We start from the raw sequence: 20,235 nt of genomic DNA on the forward strand, positions 1-20,235 counted from the left end.
AAGGTCCATTTTTAACCCAAAGCTGTTCTTAACCTGAGGTACCACTTTAGCTAATGGGGCCTCCCACTGCCACCACGCTGCTGCCGCACGATTTCTGTTCTCTTCCTGAAGCAAAAAATTGTAACCCGAGGTACTATTTCTGGGTTAGCAGAGTCTGTAAACTGAAGCATCTGTAACCTGAAGCATCTGTAACCTGAGCTACCACTGTATTGGCTACTTGTTGCTAGATAACACTTGCAACTTGTGAGCTAAGTACATGCTAATAAATCCATATGTGGAATGTGCACATATCTGAAACATCTGCATGTTACCTTTCCAAAATTAACTTTCAAAAAACTGTACGTATGGCCATTTTAAAACAATAAATAGACTTCCAAACTTTCTCTCTGCCCTTGTATAATTTCTGCATAAACTAATCTGATTTCAGCCATGATTGGAAAGCAGCAGTATCTCCACTTGGGTGCTGAGGTCAAAGAAGCCACTTCTCTGAGGTCTCACAGGAAACTCATTATAAGACCTGGTTAAAAGATCTGCTCAACCAGCTTTGGGGACATTTGCTTCAAGCAAAAAGCTGCCTGTCCCTTTCTTTTGCTTGATCCCTCTATGAAACAAAGAAAACTTTGATCTGAGCTGCTCCAGAGGAATTAACTCTACTGCTAGCACTGACATTAACACCCTCATTAGCTGGATTAAGTCTGGAGTTGCCAAACATTAATCTAGTTAATTAATGTATTTTCCCTGCCACACATATTATATTGGCATTTTTTAGTTGCTGTCGTGAAGGCTGTGACCTGGTGACTGGGGTCCTGACTCACATGCATCTTTATTACATTGCTACCCTACTGATTTTGCAAGGCACCCCAAGGCGGTTAACATGAGACTTCCAGAGGACCTCCCTTCCAAGTGCTGGCCGGCTTTCAAGCTGTTTAGCTTCACAGATTAAACTACAGCAGGCACCTCCCAACTATTGCTGTTGGCTGAATGCTTTGCAGGTTATGCATGCTTTGAACTTCTAGGGCTTGAGCTTTTACAGTGAGTAGACATCCAGCGCAGGAATGAGGAGATCCCTCATACCCTCCTTTAACATGCAACACCGCAGAGTGGCAGACCTCTAGATGTCCTATAACCATAGTCATCACATGTTGAAGGCTTTGGATTGCAGAGGTCTCCCCAGATGATTGGCTAAGAAGTTAGCCTGCTTATCTGTTGGTTGCTTGTTAACTGTTTTGCACCAATGATGGATGAAAGAATAGGAGTGGGCGTGCTTGGGATCTATGTGCCCTAATAGAGATTCCAACACTTTCGTTCTGTTCCCCTCAGATATTACAGTGGTACCTCGCAAGACGAATGCCTCGCAAGACAAAAAACTCGCAAGACAAAAGGGTTTTTTGTTTTTTGAGCTGCTTCGCAAGATGATTTTCCCTATGGGCTTGCTTCGCAAGACGGAAACGTCTTGCAAGTTTGTTTCCTTTTTCTTAACACCGTTAATACAGTTGCGACTTGACTTCGAGGAGCAACTCATAGAACGCGGTGTGGTAGCCTTTTTTGAGGTTTTTAAAGACTTTGATGATTTTTGAAGCTTTTCCAAAACTTTCCCGACACCGTGCTTCGCAAGACAAAAAAAACCGCAAGACGAAAAAACTCGCGGAACGAATTAAGTTCGTTTTGCGAGGCACCACTGTATATGGCTGTATCCATCTCAATGCACCTGTCAAATTTTGTGCCATTTTACCTCTTTTCCTTTTTTTGCTGGTCTGACATAATAATGGTGCATTTTTCATAGATATGTTCTCCTCCCAGATTTCCATGCTGAGGGTTTTGATTCTTACTGAAATGCTGGATTTTCCTAATTGCATCCAGCTCTCTTACGTTTTGTGCTCAAAAAGCAATGGGCCTTGATCCAGGAGGCTAAAGTAGCTGATTTCTGAGACAGTGGACTAGCTGCTGTGAGGAAAACCGGCAAGGTTTCTAGCTGAATAAGTGCACAGAATCAGTGGTGCAAATTAATTAGCACACATTTTAAAGGGGGGGAGAGATTCAAACTGCACCAATCACATCAAATACGTATGCCAGTTCAATGTTGTATGTTATTTTGCACAAGAACAGCAGATGTAGACAAGAAACCCTGAGAATTCATGGTCTGCAGTGCAGGATACAGCCCTCCTTACATGAATATCAACAATGGATTACAGGCCTTATGTTCAGTGTGGCAGCATTACAACCATTGGTCTGCAGAGATCCCTGTTCCCTTCCCCCCACCCCGCCATCTCTCGGCTGTTCAGGTCAGTTCAGTTATGACCTGAGCCAGGCCTTAACTCGTTTGTGCTGTGTTTCTAGGCATAGGTCCATGCTTTAAAGATTCAGGCCCAAACATGTTTTTTGAGTGATATATGGTGAATATTGGTTTTCTAGTGGTCAAGTGATTTGGAAAGTTGAACTCTAGCATGTTAAAAACATTACTAGCTGGATAAGCACTTTAAAAAGTGTTGTTTCGAGTGAGGATAAAGGCAGTAGGTAGGTTTGTGTTTCGGGAAAAGTCCAAAAAAGAAAGCAGACAAGATAGTAAATTACTATCTTAGCCTATTCTCGCTTTCAAGATCACTTGCTGTGTTTTAATGGGATGGTTATCTAGAGATGGTCACACTTTTTCTTTTTGGTGTCTTGTTCTCATTATTGTAAGCTGTTTTGACAGAGAGAGAGAGAGAGAGAGAGGCAGCAAACAAAGTGATGGTGGTGATGACATTGCTTTTATTGCAAGTGTAGCACTCATAGAACACAATTAGGAATGTCAATTTGATGAAAAACCACTTTCTTTTAACCAAGTATTATAGTGCTTAACCACTTAAAATTAATATTATGGTGTCTTAATGTGATAGTTTTAATACTTTCTACAAATAGTAAGTTTCTGCTAAATAGACATTACAAACAATATATTTTTGTTCATAGTGCCTAGTCAAGAGATGTATAATGATGGACATCAGCAGCAGCTGCCTTATACCTTCGTAACCCCATGGACCAGAGCACGCCAGGCACTCCTGTCTTCCACTGCCTCCCACAGTTTGGTCAAACTCATGTTGGTAGCTTCGAGAACACTGTCCAACCATCTCATTCTCTGTCGTTCCCTTCTCCTTGTGCCCTCAATCTTTCCCAGTTAGGTCAGAATATTAGGCTATTCAACCTAGTATTGTCTACTCAAACTGATAACAACTCTCAAGTCTTAGGAAAAGAAAGGTATTTCACATCACCTGTTACCTGATCTTTTTACTGGAGGTGCCAAGTATTGAACCTGGGACCTTTTGCATTCAAAGCATGTGCCTCCTTAGAAACTTTATCGGTAAGATAATGAATAAAAACCTTTTATGCAGTAAGCTAATGCATATCTTTTCACGGTTAGAAGTTCTAGAGCAGAACCCTCATTTTGAATCTTAGTTCAGTCTGTGCAATTCATTACTCCATTCAATTTTATTTATATATTAAAAATTAATTTTCCATGATTGGCTCAACATCTAAAATTTAAAGAGTTTTTGATTTGGGGTGGAGCATGCTGCAGGCTTGAAATAGTCTACTGTCATATTTAAAATCCTCTTTAAGCAATCTGCTGATGCTGCTGTAGATTGCTTATCCATCCAAAGTGAAAGTGGGCTTTTTTAGTTGTTGTCACTTGAAAACCATCAGTTCATTCTCATGCTGCTATTCCAGTGCCTTTGTAAAAACCCTTTCCTTCCAGCTAAAATGACTCTCCCAGGGGACTTGCTGCAGCCTGTTTCCTAGCCCTTGTCTTTCTACGCCTCCAGGAATTGCAAGTTCTTCTCTATCCCGTCAAACAATCCCACCACTGTTGTGCATGATGATTGTCACTTCTCCTGCCTTTCCTGGCATGTGGACCAGTTTTCCTGCATCCCCGCACTGCCTCACCACCTCCTCATCACAAGAAACCACAAATGAAAACATAGAACTTCCTGGCTGATAATTGTTTTACTTTATGTAACGCTGCAGAGATGTGTAGTGACACCTTACCAAAATAATAAAGCTGAATCTCTGCCCAGGACAGACAGAAGTCTTTTAAGGCCAGGCTTCGCCACCCATAATTCATGTTGACTGCCTATTTCAACAATGTCAAAAGAATTGCCCAATGCCATGCTACTATACAAACAAAGGTGTTGGAGAACTAAGGATGCTTTCATACAGGCCCAATAATTCATGGATGTAGCAATGACATTTTGAGGGATGGGGGAAGTTTCTCCACAGATATGAAGACAAGATTGCACACACTCGTCCACTGGCGCTACATTGCCAATTATGACACACACGGCACATGGTTATTGAATGCATGCTGCATGAAATCAGCCCACAGAGGACCTCATTTTCAGGTGATTCAGGATGATGCAGAAAAAGGTTTCATATGTCATAGTAACACAGAATTTGTGAAAGTTGGCATGTTCAGGACAATAGCCTTACTTGCTGTTCTTCAGGGATAAACCAATGCACATGGCTAAACCAAATCTCCATCTATCTCAGAATTTTGTGTCTGGCAAAGGATATCCAAATACAGTACTGTGGGAAGCTCTCAAGCAAGGCAAGGAGGCGAAGTCTGTCTTTTACCACCATTCAGAATGGTGGGTGGAAATAACCTTCTGACCTTGTTACTATTTCCATTGATCAATATACAGTTCTGCTGAAATCAGTAAGGATATTGTGATTCTTGCTTTGGCTTGAGAGCTTGGATTTTACTGCATTTTGTGTAATTTTAGAAGGCTGTTGCACATGTGCACATACTACATGGAAGTGTGCACGTATAGGCATGCCTGTGTTCCTCACCGTGCACACAAGTGCCCCCAGGGGGTACTCAAGGGTATGCAGTACTGGCACCTCTTTTGTTGTTGTTAAAAAGTGTGGCACTTACTGTAATGACTTCATGGGAGTACCGGCACCTATTTTTCTAGAAAAAAAAGCACCTCTTTAGTGTTGCAATTTAGTAGTCATCACCTCCATCCCATGTGCCCTTTGTCATCTCCCATCCTTCCCCATTGTTATTTTTTTTTTAAAAAACAACCTGTGTAGTTAAATTAACCCTAGAAAGCACAGGTTGCTTGCCTCCAAGGTGCTATCAATGCAAAACCTATATTGTTTGGATTTCTGTTTGACTAGGAAAGGTAAGAGTTTGGGAGATCTGGGTAATAAAAGTTGCTTCTTCAGGAGCTGGCAGCTTTTACAAAGCTCTTACTGTTTCAAAGGGGGAGGGGGAGAATTATGTGTTAACCTAGTCACTGTGATTTGCATAGGAACAATTCAGGTTTTCATTTTATGGCAGGTTCTTGGCCTAGAAACTGTTGTTATTAAATGTTGCACTGGTATGTTGGTCCATTAATCAGTGCTGCAGTATTTACCTTGCCTTTACCCGCTAGACAATAAACATCTCATGATCACTCAGTGCAGTGTAGAGCCAAAGCTAACTTTTTTTGTGGTTTCATAATCCTCTAAAATCATAGGTCTAAAAGCACGAGGTAGCCCTTTCTACTGTGTCAGCAAGGTGAGCTCCTCTCTTAATCACATGCACTCATTCGCTCTTCCAGTAGCCATCTGGTAGCCCAGGATGAGAACTGGTCATCTGAATAGTTTATCACAAGCTGAACCCAATCCACTTTTTGAAGGATTGCACTACTGGGCAAAATTACAGCCTCTCTGCTGATGGCAAATGGTTCAGGTGGGTCATCTGCCATGCTCATGGAAGTGCCAGAAGCTAGGGAGTTGAGCTAGTGGCTGCAATAGGAAGAGCTACCGTGTGTGTATATCATTACCAATTTAATCTGAGAGGGTCAAATGAATCTCGAACTTGAGCTTACATCGCCTAGATTTAAATCTAGCGTTCTGTCTTCTGAACCATTCTGGATAGTGTCCGGTTTCTAAAATGCAAGGTTTTAAGTGTGTATCAAAGCAGCACCCTGCAATCTGGAAACTTGAGTCCCAAACATGTGAGGACTGGCTGTGGTTAATTCAGCAGCAGAATTTACAAACCCTTCATGTGATCTTAGAAACAGGTTCTGGGGTCTAAATGTAATCCGCTTAACTATGATTCTTGCACTGATAACAGTGACTGATTTGATGAGAAACCCCTTTCCTATATGCCCCCTGCCCTTCTAACATGTTTCAGGTCCTTAGAGGAAGAGAAAAGAGAGGCTGTCATTCTCTTTCCACACCATCATCCAATTGATATATGATTTGAGGTTGTCTTTGGGATATATTATCACTTCTATAGTAGAATAAGAGCGAGGAGGAAAAAACTGAATGGAAACACACCATATATATTTTAAAACAGCTGTGTAGGAAAGCTTGTCACACCTAGCTAAATGCAACCTGCTTCTGTGTGATTCCTACATTTTATTTTATGTTTTAGAAAAATCAAGGGATAAACTGAAAATGGAGGGGGGGGAGAGAGAGACAAAAAGAAATAACTGCTCAGTGGATTTCATCCTGTAATGCGCAATTTTTCTTAGTAGAAAATGTGGAATTTAATCGAACAACTAATAACAAGTTTGCAAAGTTTCTAATGAAATTTTTCTGTTTGAGTTTTCAAATTAAAGGTGCTGGTGCTCAAGTCTTCCTGCAGATTATAGTGCATCCCCCCATTCCCAAATGAGAGGCTGGTTGTAGCCAGTGGCGTAGCGTGGGGGGTGCAAGGGGGGCCGGCCGCACCAGGCGCAACATCTGGGGGGCGCGCTCGCTGCCTCCGGAGTCGCCAAAGAGCCTCGGGCGCAGGCTGTAGCAGAGCTCCATGTCTCGCAGAACCTACGAGCTATGTGCGCGCCCGGGCTGAAGGCGTCCGGCAGGCAGCGGCTCTCAGCGCTTGTCGCGGTCCCCGCGCGTCAGGGCCACGGAGGACGCGCCAGGCAGCCCCTCCTCACAGCCCCGCCTCCGCCGCTGCTGCTGCAGCTGCTGGGCCATGTTGCATTTTCCTCGCCTCTCTGCCCCCCTCCTCCTCCGGGCAAGCGGCGTCGTTTGGGCGGCAGCGCCAGCGGCAACTCGCCTCAGATCGGCAGGTTAGGGGTTGGGGGGGCGCAAATTACTTGCCTTGCCCCGGGTTAGGGGGCGCAAATTACGTGCCTTGCCCCGGGTGCTGACAACTCACGCTATGCCGCTGGTTGTAGCGCCTCATTGGTAAAGAAAAGGCACCCAGTATTTGCTTACTTTGATTTAGCATTAGGGCACATGTGCCCTGGGGTGTCTCTGTTAGTGGTCCCCCATAGCTCAGATGCATGGCTTGTATCCAGCAGAAACCCTACATTCAGCATGGTGGACCCAATTCTGCCCCCCCACCCATGAGATTAGACCTGCCCCCTCCTTGTTGAACTTGAGGCACTTGACAAAGAACTTTCTATTTAAGCAGGCATTTTAAATAAGTTTTCTGGGGTTTTGGATTAATTTTTAAACATGGCTTTAAAACTACAGTAACTAAGCAGTATATAAATAGCATAAATAAACAAACTCTTGCATTCAATCTTTTCTCCTTCCCCACCACTGTCTTACCATTAAAGTGGAGTCATGTTTTCATGGCTGCTCTTCAGAGTAAAAAAAATAAACTTTCATATAGCAGCTGCAATTTTTGCCTGATGCTAAGAGGTTGCTCTTGTCCCGTGTGTGTCCCTTAGGGAAGGGAAGCCAGGAAAAAGCAGCGTCTTCCAAGCAAACATAACCATGTTTCCATCTGAGAAAATGTACAAGGAGAGCGAACGTAGCCAAGCAACCATGCATTATGGTAAAATGGGTCATTTTGAAGGCACAAATTGCATGTGTGCTATTGGAGGGAAATGATACCCCCAACAAAGATTTGTTTGTGGTGTCTGCGTCTGAATGTTTAGTTCAACTTATTAAGAAATAATGTGGCCTTTTTAAATTTTTCATGCCCTCAAGGCCTCTCCTTCCTTTTCTCATCTTTGCAATCCCCTCCACAGCTCTGAGTCCTGGATCATAGTCACGCACCCTTTTTGCTGGTGAAGACAACAAGATTACAGATCTGTCAGTGGGATCTGCGTGACACTCCTCCGTTCCCACACCTCTAGGGAGACGAGAACTGCCTCAACAACATTCCTAGTTGGGGCAGGAAAGCCCCCAGCCTGAAAATCTCCAACAAGGCCTTTCTAATTTTCACTGAATTTTCGCTTCCTAAATACAATATCCAAAATGCATTATTATTTAGGAAGTCCATATCATCCTATTTAAAAGACAAAGTCACACCCATCAAACCTGAACTCTAAAATCAGATGAAAGAACCATCAGGTGTAGAATGAACAAGAATAGCCCTCCTTGAAATTAAGCACAAAGATGAACTTTTTATGGAAACAATGAATTGAAGCAGCATATTATAAAGAAGTATAGATCTCTGCATATATTGCAGCCATAGAAGCAAACTCCTAGGGATTGAGGTCCTTTCGACCCCCACCCTAAAATATTTGAGGGGTCTCCCCTCAAAGTGGGCATTGCCATTCAAATGTTGTACATGCGCCACATCTTGTGATCAATTATGTTTAACTGCTCCCCACATATTTTACTCAAGTTGGCACCCTGAATTTGCAAACTCCTTTCGAAGAACTGGGCATGTGAAAAAGTCAGAGTGCCTATAAAATTTAACGTGCAAATGGGGCTATTTTCTATTCTAGAATAGGGAGTTTTTGAAACAAGGAAGATTTCCTAAAAGCGTGTGATTGAGATGGGGTCATGCAGTAGTTGGGGTTCCTCCAATGACCTTTTTATTGAGTATTCATCCTGAATTGTTTGCATAAAGCTTACATGGAGATTATATGATTTCCAGTCTTTATTGAGCCTTTGTTCTGATTTGTTTTGGGGGAGGTTATAAAACAATGAGCATTCACCTTGCATTCACCCCAGTTTGCTTATGTGGTGGTTACACACCTACCCGTTAATCTGTCATTTATCCCACGCTTTTTAGTGTATGTCCTCTTCACTTTCCTCACTGCAGAAAGTCCACATTTGTAAAAGTGGATTTGTTGCGCCAAAACACTTTAATCCATTTTAATTGCAAAAATTTACAGTATGAGATTGAATCCTTCCCACAAGTTACTGACAGTCTGGAGGCAACTTTAGTGAAGAAACTAGGCGTTTTTATGAGACGGGAGTTGTAGCATTGGGAAAGAGATGACTGCTTGTTCCTTATAAAACAGCAGAAGGAATGCAAGGTTTCCTTCTCTATGTACCAAAATTATGCCGTCAGAATTTTTTTTTTTTACTTCTGCTGCAGTTTCTGCTTGTCCTGGTCTGTAAGATTGAACTGAGAAAAATAGCTAAGCAAAGATCTCTTCCCTGTTAAATGAGTTACTCGCGGACATATGGTGAAAGTCAGGGACTTTGCAAGTACAATCAAGGATGAGAGACAACATAATTGGTTACAATCTGTACACAAGATGAGGTATGGATAGAGCAATTGTGGACAGGGCAAGAGCTATACTTAATAGCCTCTAGCTCTATGGACATACTCTTCCAAGGACTGCAAGTATTAACACAGATTTTAAAGAAAGGTCCATGAAAGTCCACCCTGTTCCAAAATAGATTGTAATTCCGTATTTTAATGATAGTATAATTGAGCTCATAGAATAAGTGGTGACTCAGAAACTTATCCTATACTAAAAGAAGACACGTTTGGTGTTTTTGGTTTTTGAAATAAGGGATATCTGGCTACATTATTCATCAGGCCCACTTAATAAATATACATAAATACATTTCCCCCATGGAAGAGAGAGGAGGAAATAAAATAATGCATGTAGCCTAGCCCAAATCCTGCTAGATTCTTCAAGTTTAGTCAAACAAATTACCATGACTGCGTTCATGAGACACAAGATCAGGCCCCTCAAGGAACAGGGGTGAGGGAAGAAATAATGAGGAAACTCCTCACACAGTAGAGTATTAGCCAAGTTGAACTCTCCAATCCAGCACTTGAGGGGTGGAATATTTAGCTTGCCCTGACTGTATAGGAGAGTTCAGGAGGAAATTGGCATCAGGGGATGCCTAATGCTGTACCTTCCCCAGTATCTCCCCTCTCCCAAACCCTTCAACCTGTTAGGTGGCATGTAGCTTTTATAGTTTAAATAGTCCTTTGTATGAGTGTATATGGGGAAGAGTTAATTTGGATCAGAGGAAATATTTCCCTCCGAATCAAATTAATCACTTCCAATAGACCCTTTAAGCTGCAAATGGGGTGTGCTCCATAATAAATTAAAGACACATAAAAAGAATCGGGGTTCAGTGATGCATTAGCTCTAGGTCTGATGGTCAGCCAGCACAGAGACTGGTTGTTCCTGCACTCTGCTCTCATGCTGTCAGGGTTCTGTGAACAATCCTCAATCTTCTCATTTTTTTTAGTTTGTTTCTTTTTAAATGGAGTTTTTCTGCAAACCTAAGATGTCCCCTCAAGGATGCAGGAACTACCATCACCTGACCTTGGGCGGCTCTGTTTCACTGCAACATTGGTTGATACAAGACAGCTGACTTTGCTGTTGTGACAGTCTTGTGCAAGGGATATTGTTCCTTTTAAAGGTGGCCAGTCATCTTTATGTATTATGTTTGCTATCTGTTGGGAAAGGGGATGGCAGCACTCACCATTGGAAAAAGAACACTCTGCCACTGCCATCACTTTGCCGCACACCAGCCAGCGGCAATTTGGGAGTCTGATAAATTACAGTGAAACTATGTCAAGGAGGGCCACAAATCAAATTAAGTGAACAGGCTTGAAATCATTTAGGCTACTCACTTGATAGGAATATGTCCCATTGAACTCAGTAGGGGTTACTTCTGAGTAGACATGTATAGGATTTGCACTATTAGCACCTGTTTTGACTAAGGGCTTGTTTTCCCATTTCATTTGCCTTTATGAACCATGTGTGGCTGTTTCTCATTTTATTATACAATCTGCAGTCACAAAATATATGGGTACTTCACTATGTAAATACAGTTCTCTCTGTGCTGGGTGGCTAACAGGGCATGGTAACATTTCATTTGAAGCTTGGAGCAGAGTGAATAAGTAAGACTGCCATCTTTATTTAAATCTGCCAAAAGGGGAAAAAAGGAAGTAATAGAGTCACTCCAAAACTTGGCTATTGCCATTCTGTTGATAAGCCATGACAAAGGCAGGCAGCTATTTCTTCAGAAAAATTACTTGCTTGTGCTCCTCACCACTACCACTGAGAAGACGACCATGGATGGCACTGTTGGGGACTGCAGCTAGAACTGCAGTTGCTGAATGAGAATAAAAAAGAAAGCTTTTTCCACATATCCTTAACAGCTCAGAAATGCAACACAGAGCTTGTTCCCACAGAATCTGCTTCGTCTTCTCCCCCTTACTTCCCAGTGTTCCTTTGCAGTGCCACCACTGCAAACAGAAATCTAATACAGTATTGGAAGATCTGGACCATTGTTGCTGTACTGCTTTGAAAATTTCCACTGGGGATGCTTAACAGTCAAGGCTTACTTTCACATTCAGAGTCTGATAGCCATATTTGTACACAGGAAGGAAATTTATCTGAGATCAGATCAGTTTGGTCTGGTCCTGAGGGAATTTTGCTTTCCTTTGTGGCGTGTAAAATGGTTTGTCTCCTTGGTGGGTCAAAGTTAGAGTATTTTTACTGCAGCACCACTGTGAATGTAAGGCAGATTGTGCTGGAGTTTTTCAGAGAACAGGAAGGGGGGAAAGTTGAGGAGATCATGACTGGACTGTGTGTGTATGTCTATCAAAGAGATGGTGAATACATTGCATATATGTATACATATTCACACACTCATACTAATGCATAATATCTGCAAACATGTAGGCTGACCAAATTCTGATTAATTGCGTGAGGAGATTAATTTTAACATCTCTCTCCAATTTTTCTCACCGGAGTGGTACATGCTCTGGTTATTTCCTGCTTAGATTACTGCAGTGCGCTCTACATGGGGCTACCTTTGAAGGCGACTCAGAAACTGCAACTAATCCAAAATGCCTGCCGCAACTAATCCAAAATGACTGGTGGCTGGGAGTGGCCACCAAGACCATATAACACCAATCCTAAAGGATCTTCACTAGCTCCCAGTACATTTCTGAGCACACTGAGGTCCACTTCCAAGGGCCTTCTGGCGGTTCCCTCACTTACCCTGTAAGTGAAGTTACAGGGAACCAGGCATAGGGCCTTTTTGCCAGTGGCACCCCCTCTGTGGAACACCCTCCCATCAGATATCAGGGAGATCAAGAATTAAACAACTTTTAGAAAACATCAGAGAAATTTTTAATGTCTGGCATTTTATTATTTTTTATATTTTTCTGGAAGCCGCCCACAGTGGTCAGATGGGTGGGGTATAAATGTTGTTGTTGTTGTTGTTTTGTTGTTGTTGTTGTTATTCAGTCTCCAAATGGATCCTACTGTTTCCATGGTGGGAAATGTCACTTCGGGGGGAAATGGACACAAATGAGGAAGGAGAAAGCGGCATTCAATATAAAGATAATGTTTCATTACCCACCACCTCCTCAAGAGGTTAAATGAGCTGCCCACTGAGATCAGCTATCCCAATTCTAGCTCTGAGGTTTTAAATGGGTTTCAGCAGGGTAGGACTCAGGGCTATTCAGAGTTGCAGTGTTGAATGAAGCTTGATCGACCTTCCACCTTTGCAAAGTTGCAAAGGGTACAACCCACATTCTGCAAGCTGTCCCATTTATGCCAAGGAACCCAATCTGGAAATGAAAGGACTTTTGCGCTCAAGAAAGGCTACACAACCCATATCTTCTCCTATCAAATGTGTACTTCTGCTATGGGCTCTGTCTTGATATTTTTCCACCAGTGCTAGGTGAATTGCAGTCTCCATGGAAGTGGTGATTCACCACATACTCTCTCCCCTATATAGCTGTAGAAGCATGTTGGAGCCTAAATCAGGTCGCTGGTTATCACGTTTTCATAGCATTGCCCAAAAGAAACCCAGCAGATTGGCTCAAATGGCTTTTCTGTGTTCAGCATATTCAGCTGGAAGCTCTTCTGGCTTTTTCCAAAACACATGAAAACACTCGGGTCTTTAATATTTAATCCTGCCTCAAAGTACAAATTGTCAAACGCAAGGAAATGAAAGAGAGTTTATAGCAGTTGACAATATGAACCTTTGTTGCATTGGAGAGCAGGCAGAGTGTTGGTTTCTAAACTTTCTAGTGTTTTAAGATTGTCATCATATCATCACCTTTATTATATGGGACCAAAGATCATGGGACCCATGAAATACTGCTTGGGCTAAGAGGGAATATGGCATGTTTGGGCTGTGTGTAGGACACATGGAGAAAACCCTCTATTAATCTGAAGGTTGTGCAAAGTTATCTGGCCTAGCTATCTAGCTATCTCTGTACAGTATCTATATATAATGGAATTGATGGAGGGGGTTTAATTACAATAAAATAAACTTGGGTATACCTCTCTGCATTTAGTTGCAATTAATACATACAAGTGGGACCTGCAACAAAATCTTGTAGCGTGGAGTGCCCCTTTTCAGAATTCCAGATGCTCTATTTCATCCTCCTCCCACACTCTATTAGTCAAGATTACTTGCCAATAGAGCATGCTCAGTCTGTGGGCTTTTTTGCCACCCTCCCTTAAGTTTTGTTTTTAAATGGGGTTTTTTTTTGTACTTCTCAAAACTATTTCTGAGTAGACATGGTTAGGATGACACATGATTCCTACACACATTTACACTGAATGTCAATGTCATTGCATTAAATCGGGGTGGGGAACCTGTCACCCAACAGGAATTGCTGGACTCCACTGGCCTTCATTCCTGACCATTGGTCATGTTTGCAGCGGGGCTGGATGGAAGTTGGAGTCAACAAGATCCGGAGGAAACCTCCCCCCCCCCCAGTGTCTAATAATATTCTTCTGGGATTCACTGTTTCTGTTAGAGGGTGTTGAACAGAAACATACTGAAATAATTTCTAATATTTTTTATTTAAAATGTTAAAAGAAAGGGGGCATATATTCCTATCATAGATTAATCAGAGAGTGAATATGGATATAAAATTAATTTATCTAGAGTGAATTACTTGAATGAAAGCTACGCTTTTATACAGCGCTCTCTCTCCCTCAAGGAATCTGGTTACTGTAGCAGCAGCTTTCTTTCAATTACTTTCTACAGAGATTATTCAAGCAGCAGCAGTAAACTTAAAAATCTCTATTGCCATACTTCTGTAAAGTGAATGTAGGCTTCTAATTATTCAACACCATTTTATTCATTTTTAATATTCACCAAACCCCCATCAGCAGGGGGATTGGTTAACTGGCACAAATATTGTATCATCTGAATGTATAATATGTGTTGCTATGGATGGAGAAATTATCAGTTGCTTGGTTTTCAGAGCAATGAAAAACACCTTTAAAAGAAGAAAAGCAGTCTTTTTCAATCCTGCTTCCAATGTTACATTTGAAGCTGTGGTTTAATTAAGCTCTGTGTCTCAAAATGTGTGCTGAGTTCACGGAGGAAGGGTTACATCATGAACATTCATCAAAACTGTGAAAGTTGTGAAGAGAATCAGTGACATTTTACAGGCAGAAATAGATAGTCTTTTTCCGTGAAATAGATAGGTATATAACAATTCTGATGTCAAATTTGTGTGTAACTTCAAGCATCTATGAGCTCCCCCACATCACCATTTGACATCAAATTAATTCCACCCATCACCATTCAAGTAAATGTGTCCTTCCAAGCCGTGCTCCTGTGACCCTGCCATTGTTTTAAAATTTCTAGAAGACTCTTGCTTTCTTTACTTAAAGAGATACTCCTTTTCTCTCAAAAGCTGAACTTTGTTGAGGCCTATCTATTACACTGACTAAAGGTAGTTTCAAACATCTCGTTGAAAAATGATTGCAAAGTGCTGTTTCTAGTTTTCTTGGCTTGCAGCCTGACTACAGCATCACATTACCTCTGGTTTTGGGTCAGCTGCAACAAGTACAGTAGTGCTGCATAAGCTGCAAATTGTCCTGAGCCTACTTCCTCAGAATCAAGCTATATTGAACTCAGGGGGACTTACTTTGGTGTAAAAAGACTCAGCATCTGGTTATGAGGAAGCATAACAATGTAATTTAAAGGTGTGTGAGAGACTGCAATTCTTGACTTTCTAAGAAATCATCCATCCCACAGAATGCAGTAAGCTTTACTTCTGAGTGAACATGACTAGGATCATGCTGACAGTCACTGGAGTAAATCTCAGTTCATATCATCTGGACCTGTATAATAGATATTTAATACAGAGGCAGGTAACTTGTGGCCCTCCAGATGTTGCCCCCCAACTCTGTAGCCAATGGTCAGGTATAATGGGAGTTGTTGTAGTCAAGCATCTGCAAGGCCAAAGGTTAGCTATTCCTGATTTAGATGCAGCATAAAGTACAATCTCTGCTCCCTTTTAATATTTGTTTCCCAATTTCTGAAGGTTGCTCTAATTACCTCACTATCTGTACAATTGACAGACGCTATTTCTCAGCTGTGGCCAGGTATCTCTTTAGATGTTCATTCAAAAGGAGTGATTAAATAGGAACATGTAGTTATAAAGTGCCTTAAGAGTATCTGACTAGAACTGAACTCATTATTACTATTATTTGTAAAGTCACTCGAAATCTTTTGAGTTGTACGTTGAAGTGTTAAGTTCCAGCTCGCTTCCATCTCTCAAAACAGCTGGAAAGGGCACCGGGGTTACTGGGCTGAACGCCAAAACAAGGAAGCAAAGCGGGTGAGGGAGCAGAGCAGCGGACGTTGTGTGCAGTTTTATCCACGGTGCGTTTGAAACCATAGCTCTCCTTACTGCTGCGTGTTGCCTCTCAATTATTTTCGAATATTCTGTATGGGACGGCTAGATCTTGAGACATCTTCAGCCGACCCAGGAGGTGCCCAGATTTCATCGGTGGCATTCGTAATGCATCACTTGTGTCTATTGTTCATGTGAGTAGTAAAACAGCATTTAGCGAAAGGAAGAAGCGGGGGGGGGTGGAGTCTGATGGGGAAGAACGGAGGTGGGCACTGCAAGCTCTTTCATTCTCCACTCCAGCTCCCCCCTCCCTTTACCCTCTTTTCTTTGTCCCGCTTAGTAACTGGGGCTCCCAGCCAATCGCCATCCGGCCGGCTGGATTTCTTTCCTTCCTATTGGGTAGTTCTGCCGAGGGCCGTTCAGCCAATCCTCAAGCTCGATGCTTCCTCTCAGACAAAAGACAAGCAAAGCGGCTCTCGCAAACTGGGCTAACTAATCCGTGCTCTCCTCCCCACCCCCGCCTCTTTCTACCCGCCTGCCGAGCTGGCGTGTATCCTGGCAGCAAGCCAAAGACGTAATATGCGACTTCTTGCCTTAAATAAGGAGAGGAAAGGTAGAATTGTATGCCTATATTTTACACTGGCAACAAATAACACTTCTGCAGCTATCCTAATCAAAGCACTCAGTACCTCTCGTGCCACAAAGTTCAGAAACATACCTAGACCATTTGTCTTGTCACTTTGTCACCTGCTTCAATAACTTGCCTTCATTTGTGGCAGGGTAAAGAAGCTCAGCCTTTGAACAAAATACGCAAACTCCTGTTCCCAAAACTCTAAACCAGTTACGGTAGTTCTGTCTTTGAAGACAGAGACATTGAAGAATATCCTAAAATTACTTCACCATTTTCACATGTGCAAAACTTAAGCTGACTCATCAAGATAACATGGGTAGCTCCAAGCACAAAGCATGTTTTAACTGGGAAAGTGAATGTAATGGTCTTGTCTATTTATTAAACCTCAGTTTGTAATTAAAAACAATGGTTGCTAGATCGAGGCAGTGGCTTCTCCACAGATGTGAAATCAGGGAATGATTGGCTATAGATCCCCAATATATGTACACAACATGAACATGCAGCAATAAGGAATGTGTGCAGTCATCAGATATGGTAGTGTACAGTTTTTTCCAATATGATATCCCTAAGGACAACAAACAATGTTGTATGGCTAGGATATTTAATCACAAATATAATTGTGAATTACCATTCACATAGGTAGATGCTGCTTAAAACTAAGTTTTCTCTGAGAGTATTCATTGATTTCACATGTGCATAGTATATTACAAACATTTGGGACCAGATTATCTAGACTATCCTGAATATTATGGGATAACTCCTTCAAAATGTTAAGGACTATGTGAACACCAGTTTCTGTGAATAACTATCACACATGAACATGTTAGATTTTGAATACTGTAGTTAGAGAGGTGGGAGCAGAAACAGTACTGCAGCCTAGCATTTTACAATCAGTATTTGGCAAGGATGGGCAACAGACCCAGGTTGTTTCAGACTTCACACATAAGACCTGATCCTAACTAGACAGGTTAAAACATACATGTTAAAAGTATTAGATGAGCAGCTAATTCTACGGGAGTCATTGTCTCACATGTCCTGCCAACAAACTACACAACATGAATTTTACAATAACAGTTCCTCCATCATGAAATGCATATAAAATAACATTGATTAAGCACTCTTCCAAATATTACATCACACCGAGGCACAAACACCGCATCACCCACAATCTGCCACATACATAAATCTGGCTGCAGTCCTATGACTTCATACTTGGAGAAGTAAGCCCCTGTGACTCCTAAATAAACATGGCCACAATTGGATTGCATGGTCACAAACTTTCAGTCAGTTGCCCATAATTAGCCACACCACATTATATGCACCATGCCAATATGATTAAACACTTCCCATGCACTCAGTCACAGATGTTGTAATATTTACCTATAGAAATTTCACTGAGTTTAATAGACTGACTGGAGCATATTGCTTCTTATGCATGTAACAAATGTACACAACCAACCAGAATTAGATGTGCCTAGCCAATGCTATGTAGAAGGCACAGATAAGCTGGGATTGGTACAGTTTCTCTCTCTCTCTCTCTCACACACACACACACACACACACTCCAGACTATTTTCAGGGTTCCCTCCCCCAGTACATGCAGCACCCTACATTTTTGCTCCCTTTGCTTCCAGTAGCCAACCCAATTCATGCACATGTGGAAGAATTTGCTGTGCAGGACCAAGAATGCATGCTTCCATTCAAATTAAGTTTTTATAATGTATTAGATACTAAAACAGTTATGACTCTTATATCCAAGCTGGCCATTTCACATCCCCACAAGTTCAACCATCGTATATGTGCCCATTCACAGCTCTCCATAAACCAGATCATGTACACATGACTGGAGTCTCCACATCCCACCCAATTTGGAGTAATCCCATTGGAGACACTGGAACTGCTCTGTAGTTGATGGGCTGCTGATTATGGCTTCAGTTATGTTCATACACACTTAGCATATTATATGGCTGCACATCAGCACAGTAAAACACCATGCACACATTAAGTCAGACGGTGTCAGTTTCACACGCATCACGCATTAAAATATATAGTCCCTTCGCACAACACAACCGCATTATCCACAAACGTTCACCGTCCCAGTGCAAGCAAATCCAAAGATGGACCATACCAACAAAAAATGTAGGAAGTATGTGGTCAACGGTAACATACCGCTTACTCTCCTGTGCGTTAACCCATGTCAGTCAGCAAGTAAGCACATACTTTCTTGTGCATCGTCTCCTGTGTGCCGTTAGGGAGGGAAAGGGGGATATAGACGGGGCGGGGGGAGTCGATCCTATCTCGGAATGGTCTCTGATGCTGGCGATTTACCTCTGTGCACCGGGGTCTACATTCACAGGGTGCAGGCGAGCGATTGGGCGGCCGGGGGGGGCACCTATCCATCTTTTGCTGCTCCAGCGGGAGGCTATCTCCCTCATATCGCTACGCTGCCCACCCCACCCTCTGCTACTTTCAGTATGTGTGTGGACTCTTAGAAGAGAGGTGGAGGTAAAGTTGGAAGCAGAGTCTCCCCGGCTCCCGGCTCCGGTTTCTTCGCACGTCCAGACTACGTAGGTGAAATACCCTTTCAGCGCAAGCATGAAAGGGTTAACCGAAGTGGGGGCGGGGTTCTTCCCCCCCCCGCGCGCGCTCTTGCCCCTCACCCACTTCTCTCCCCCCCCCTTCGGGTAGGCGGAGCTTCATCCCCGGCATAGAGGCGGTTGGCGGCGGTTGGGGCCTCCTCAGAGCCTCTTTAAAATGAATCCGAGTGGGGTTGGGAATAGCCGAGCACCAGAAAGCGCGCGGGGGCCGACGCTGGGCTTGTGCGCGGCGGGAAGCGGGTCGGGAGCTGCTGCTGCTGCTGCTTGCAGCAGTGAGCGCTGGGCTTCGAGGGGGGCAGCGGTGCTGCTGGACTGGCGGCGCTGGGCTTTGCCCTGAGGCGACAGAGAGAAGGGAGACGTTCCCCTTCACTGGCGCACACTCGCTTTGGGGGAAGAGCAGAAGGATTGTTAATATTTTAATATTTTTTTAGAGAGAGAGCGACATTCAGTTTCCTCAAACTTTTCTTTTTAACCAACACAAAACAAAACAAAAATTCTCCTTCTGCCTCCACGCACACGCTTTTGTTTTTGCATATTTCGACTAAGTGGCTTCTTTCCACCCTCAGTATCCTCGAAGCAAGGAGGGAATTAAAAAAAAAGAACATTTCTTTTGGTTCCTCTCGCTTCCTGAGAGGGGAGTGGTTTTCCTGAAGAGGAAGCCATCGAGTTATTCTTAAATAAAGTTTCACTCCCACTCACCCCCTTTTTTTGTACGTGCTATGGGCGGTTAAGCTTTATTTTGTGGTGTGCTGTTCTATTTATTTAAAAGAAACGAAGCTCACAAAGAGGGATCCCAGAGATCGCCCATCTGCCTGTTTGTCACAATGTACAATACAGTGTGGGATATGGATCGCGATGACACGGACTGGAGGGAGGTGATGATGCCATATTCAACTGAGCTGATATTTTATATCGAAATGGACCCACCAGGTAAGAAGCAACACCTACTTGGTTAAAAAAAAAAAGTTTAATTGTGTTTAGGTTTACAATCGTAGTGGTTCTTAAGTGTCGGGCATCTGTATTAAAAGTTTATTGTTCTTCCCTCCAATGGGACAGGCTTTGGTTCTTCTCTCATTTTCTCTCCTGGAGAAGCAAAGAACAGTACTTGGAGGGGTGTAAACTTTTGCTCTTACTGTGTTCGCTGTGCCCATTAAGTGAGTCGTTTTCATAAGGCTCGTTTTTGTTAAGAATCGAGAGCTACCTGCTACTAGGCTGCAGAATCCAGAACACACGTTTTCCTTTCCCTTTGCTCCTAT

At 42.7% G+C, this 20,235-nt stretch overlaps 1 protein-coding gene and 1 long non-coding RNA gene across 7 annotated transcripts in view; one reads left to right on the forward strand and one right to left on the reverse strand.

Annotated features, from left to right (window-relative positions):
* Positions 1–18,656, reverse strand: part of LOC309534571 — an 89,489-nt gene extending 70,833 nt beyond the window's left edge. Inside the window, exon 1 of the long non-coding RNA XR_014220784.1 lies at positions 18,552–18,656. This is a non-coding gene — a long non-coding RNA (uncharacterized lncRNA). The remainder of the gene's footprint in view (positions 1–18,551) is intronic.
* Positions 1–20,235, forward strand: part of LOC309534522 (phosphatidylinositol 3-kinase regulatory subunit gamma) — a 246,006-nt gene that overhangs the window by 177,058 nt on the left and 48,713 nt on the right. The window contains exons 1-2 of one of the 6 annotated variants that reach the window (XM_082226734.1): positions 18,226–18,949; positions 19,749–19,909. The exons of 3 other annotated variants lie outside the window; for them this stretch is intronic. In XM_082226734.1, coding sequence (XP_082082860.1) covers positions 18,375–18,949; positions 19,749–19,909 — 736 coding nt within the window. In that variant the 5' untranslated portion in view covers positions 18,226–18,374. Of the gene's footprint in view, positions 1–18,225; positions 18,950–19,081; positions 19,910–20,235 lie in introns of those variants that run through there. 2 more of the 6 variants (XM_082226733.1, XM_082226735.1) reach the window with 2 other exon arrangements.

The sequence above is a fragment of the Podarcis vaucheri genome, assembly GCF_965113315.1.
Source record: "Podarcis vaucheri genome assembly, chromosome: 6".
NCBI lineage: Eukaryota > Metazoa > Chordata > Lepidosauria > Squamata > Lacertidae > Podarcis > Podarcis vaucheri.